This window comes from Oryza glaberrima, chromosome 7 (genome assembly GCF_000147395.1).
Source record: "Oryza glaberrima chromosome 7, OglaRS2, whole genome shotgun sequence".
Classification (NCBI taxonomy): Eukaryota; Viridiplantae; Streptophyta; class Magnoliopsida; order Poales; family Poaceae; genus Oryza; species Oryza glaberrima.
Window position 1 is genome coordinate 9,107,786 of NC_068332.1, and position 4,512 is coordinate 9,112,297.

Here is a 4,512-nt window from a genome sequence, read left to right on the forward strand (position 1 = left end):
TGGTATATAGTTCCTCCGTTTTATAATGTAAAACTTTCTAGCATTGCCCATTTAGATGTTAATGAATCTAGGCACGTACATATATCTAGATTCGTTAACATCTAGATAAATATAATCAATACTAGAAAGTCTTACTGTGAAACGGAGGAAGTATCAAATAACGGTTATTCGATCGGTACCTCTTTCGAATAGCGATCGTTAGATACAACATTATGTTTTCTTTAGTTCTTTATGATACATGTGTGTTTGGGCTACTGTGCAACAGAGACCAATCGAACAAACAATATTGTTCAGCATGCCATACTACAAGCATGTGGCTGGACCAATCGAACTCCCAGAAGTTCGATAGGGCTCCATGGATGCTTATTGCGACTATCTAAAAGACGGCCGCAAGCTAACTATAATATAATTTCGCTATAGCTATATAACTTGTATATAAGTATAACTACTATTATAAGAATTGAAAAATTTTTTCTGATACTTTATTACATCATTCGTGTATGAATCGGTTTTTAAGTTAATTCATTTTTTGAAATACATAGAAATCGTATAAGAAATCTCTTTTAGAAAGTCACATGCTAACTTGAGATGATTGAACTCCTAATTGCAGCCCATGATTTTCTAGAAAAATATATATCCAAATGAATTCTCACAAAAATTGCCTTCACCTGTTACAAAGCACGGACATTTTCTCTAGTTAAAATAATATGTGTAACTTTATATCTAACTTATATATAGAGATTGCAACGTAGTTACGGTGCAACTATAGGATTACAACTATGCTATAGTTATATATGAAAGTTTTTTGCTCAAAAAACTTGCAACAGTTTTTATAGCAATTCCGTTCTTTTTTTTATCAGGCCAACTAACCTGGTGAATTCGACATGTGCCTTTTACGTACCTATCGAACATTATTCAATAGGCACTTTATCGAATTTTGGTTGTTCCATAGCTATGCTAAACATGTGATTTCATGTAACCGGACTATATTTTTGCAATTTTTTCTATAAAAATAGTATTATTATTTTGAAAAAAATCGGCAGCCACCCACTCACTCAGCTAAAATTGTCAGATCCTAATTCGTATTCTAATATCTTACAATACTACGATCCTACCAAGCTGAAACGATATCGATCTCATCTAGTATCCTAATCTCGATCCTACTATTCATTACTACATGTGGTATCCCGATTCTACGATCCCTACAATATTACAAAATTTTATTTAAAATAACATGGTTTGAAAATAATGTAAATAAATATGCTCAAGTTTATATAGAAATCAGTTAAATATATCAAAACCAACGTCGTTTCTCTTAATAAATGTCTATATTTATATAAGATGTAGTATTTATATAGAATGGCTATATATAATTAATATAAATATGAATTAAACTTAAAAAATTAAAATATTATAGTATCCGATACTACGACACGATGCTACTTTTACCAAAACGATAATATTAGTATCCCGATCTAACATACTCAGGTAGCCAAGGAGTCGATGGCCACTTCTCTCGCGCCGTCCACACAATGAGTCCGGCAGCAACCATGGCCGTCCTTCTCCGACCATCCACGCTCCTCCCCTCCTCCCAATCCACGACGACCTCCCGACTCAGATTCCCCGTCGCTACACCGCTTCCTCGCTGCCGCCATGGCGGCGCCGGCAAGAAGAGCCGCCTCCTGGTCGCAAGAAGAAGGGGGAGGAGAGACCGGGTCGCCTGCCTTCCCACGAAGGAGGAGGAGGAGGAGGAGGAGGAGGTCGGCGTGGCGGGAGACGGTGGGGAGGAGGATGGGGACGAGGACGGGTACCTGGCGAGGGAGGGCGAGTGGGGGGTGCGGCGGATGGGGCGGGTCGGCGAGGAGATGCGGCGGGTGGCGCTCGTCCAGGCCGAGGCCTTCCACGTCCCCGTCGCCCTCTTCAACGACTTCTTCTTCGATTTTTTCAAAGTAATTAAGGAATTATTATTACTGATGCGCGCGTTGATGTTGTTCTTGGTGATGCTGATGCTGTTGTTTGTGGCATTTTGTTGGTCAAGATTAGGCGGAGGTGCTGTCGGCGCTCATCTACAGGGTGAGGAATTCGCCGCCTGACAGGTGATGTTCCTGTTCTTTGCTCTTTCTGCTGGAAATGAATGAATCGATGAGTGGTAGAAGGTCCAAATGCTTTGGAAGGATTTTGATTTGAATCCTTAAGTCTGGTCGTGGTTGCATACTTTACTAGTACACAGATTTATTTGTAGAGGATTAAACGTTCATATTAGTTTACTTTTGTCCTGAACTATCTGAAATTCTTCTGAAGTAACCATCTGGGACTAAACCACTTAACATTTACATTTGCCCAACGATGCTCAGGAATTAACAGGCGTTTCAGAGACCAAATTACAGCAATTCTGATGATAGTAGCAGACAGTTGTAATTGAGATACGTCAGTCCTTAACTTTATGAAGGTTACAAGTGGTAGGTTTCACCATTTTTCTTAGGTACTGTTGTGCATTGTTTTTTTAGAGAGAACTTTCCTGGCTTTTATCGAAAGCTAAATTGGTTTATTGACGTACTCTGAAACTTGACGTACTAGTGTACTACAGCACAGGAAGTCACGAAGTAACAAGCAGATGCATGTAGGCACACCAAATCACAACTAGGAATCCAGATTACAGAATGCTAACAGTCTTCGGACCAGGGTGGCTTATCCTGCAGAATACTAGGAATCCAGATTCTTGTGTGCAGCTTCATGTAACACCACCCTGGTCAAGTATGCATGCAAAAAAAAGTCACTTTGAACACTAAAACTAGTCAAAATGATTATGGCATGTTTTACTATCTGGTTTTTGAGGTGCCTGTTGGTGTCATCACTTTTGGTTTAGCAGTACCAGCAACTAAGATTAGTCAAAATGATCGATACACATAATGATTTTGGGTCTAACAATTTCACTGAGTGCTGATTCAGTTCATCATTGTCCTGTTAGATATGCGTGTTTAGTGGCAGAAGAAGTGGATGCAACCAGCCAGATATCTGAGGCGCCATTCGAGAAAATTGTTGGTGTGGTGGACTGCACAGTTCAGAATGAAGCTGACATACTTAAGAACCTCCAAGGCGTCGACGAGTACCTCTATGTGTCAGGAATTGCGGTGTTGCCATCCTTCAGGTAATGCTTGCCAACTTGCTTACCAAGGTTGCCAATACATTAAGCTAGAAGTTCTGAATTTTCGTTTCCCCTCCGCAGGAGGAGGAAGGTAGGGACTGCGCTGCTGAAAGCCTGCGAGGCGCTGGCGCTCCAGTGGAGGCACAGATTCATGGCGCTGAGGGCTTACGAGGACGACGATGGAGCTCGAGGCCTTTACTCCAAGGCGGGGTACAGGGTGGTGGCAAAGGATCCTGGATGGGTCACCTGGGTGGGAAGGAGACGGCGTGTTCTGATGATAAAGGAGCTGCCTATCCATGAACATCATTTAGAACAGCAATGATATGTTTCTTTGCTTTAGCCATGCATCGATCCCTGTAAATGTATCACTTTTGCTGTGAGTATCACTAGTGCATATGTATGCTTGTTTCTTTGTGGTAATTTGATTCAAGTTTGGTGTAGCATAAATCAATAGTATAGGTGAATGAATGGCTATTAGCAGTGACGATCTTTTTGCCAGTGTCACAAGTCTCACAGATTCGGTGAAGCCCCAATTTACATCTTGTTTCCATTTGAGATAAGGGGAGAGGAAAAATTCAAAATAATTGACGATCATTATTTTTCTCCGTTCCATTTCCGTTCCAAAACTTCCAAATTTTGGTCAAAAAAATTCTGAAATATCATATTGTAAACTAGCATAGAAGTTGCCCATCTCAAACTTTGAAAGTTCTACAATATGATATTTTAGAATTTTTTACCAAAGTTTGGAAGTTTTTGTCAGGGGTTTGTCGGTCATTAGGACAAAATTGTAACGGAGGCTAATTGGAAGACGATGATATATTATAGAAGTTAAGCAAAATACGATTACATATTAGAAGTTTGTATTGTCATGTATCAATATATCATGAGATTATTAGTAATAGCTAAGTACACCGATCCAACCTTACTGTACAGAGACGATAAAAACTGTAGTGGGCTTAGCATATCACGAGACTATTGGATAATGGACAACTCATCTTTAATTATGCTAGAGAAAAAAAAAGTAAATTACAGTGTGTATTATGTATTCTTAAAAGTTTTCATACTATATCATCCTTTAACCATTCTTTTCATTTACTCAACATCTAACTTTACATTTCAATCTGGACCACCCTACTCTATCCATCTCCAACTCCGGTGACTCTGTGACCATTTCGCACACTAACTCTCTCTCTCTCTCTCTCTCTCTCCTTTTTCTTTTTCTCTTCGACAGTTGGGGAACTGTAAGATCCAGTAAGGAGAAGCCCAAATCTAGCGTCTCTGCTCTTCGTCGGGTCGGTTCCTGCCTCCCCGAGTCCCTACAAACACGACACTGCCGACCTCAACAGTGACCATGACAATAGAGTGCA

At 40.2% G+C, this 4,512-nt stretch overlaps 1 protein-coding gene across 1 annotated transcript; it reads left to right on the forward strand.

The window, feature by feature from the left end:
* Positions 1 to 1,498: 1,498 nt before the first annotated feature.
* On the forward strand, positions 1,499 to 3,652 carry LOC127779714 (uncharacterized). Its single transcript, XM_052306597.1, has 4 exons — positions 1,499 to 1,949; positions 2,044 to 2,096; positions 2,969 to 3,148; positions 3,227 to 3,652. Exons 1-4 carry the CDS (start codon positions 1,533 to 1,535, stop codon positions 3,465 to 3,467), a joined length of 891 nt encoding a protein of 296 aa, XP_052162557.1. The 5' UTR covers positions 1,499 to 1,532; the 3' UTR covers positions 3,468 to 3,652.
* The last annotated feature ends 860 nt before the right edge of the window (positions 3,653 to 4,512 follow it).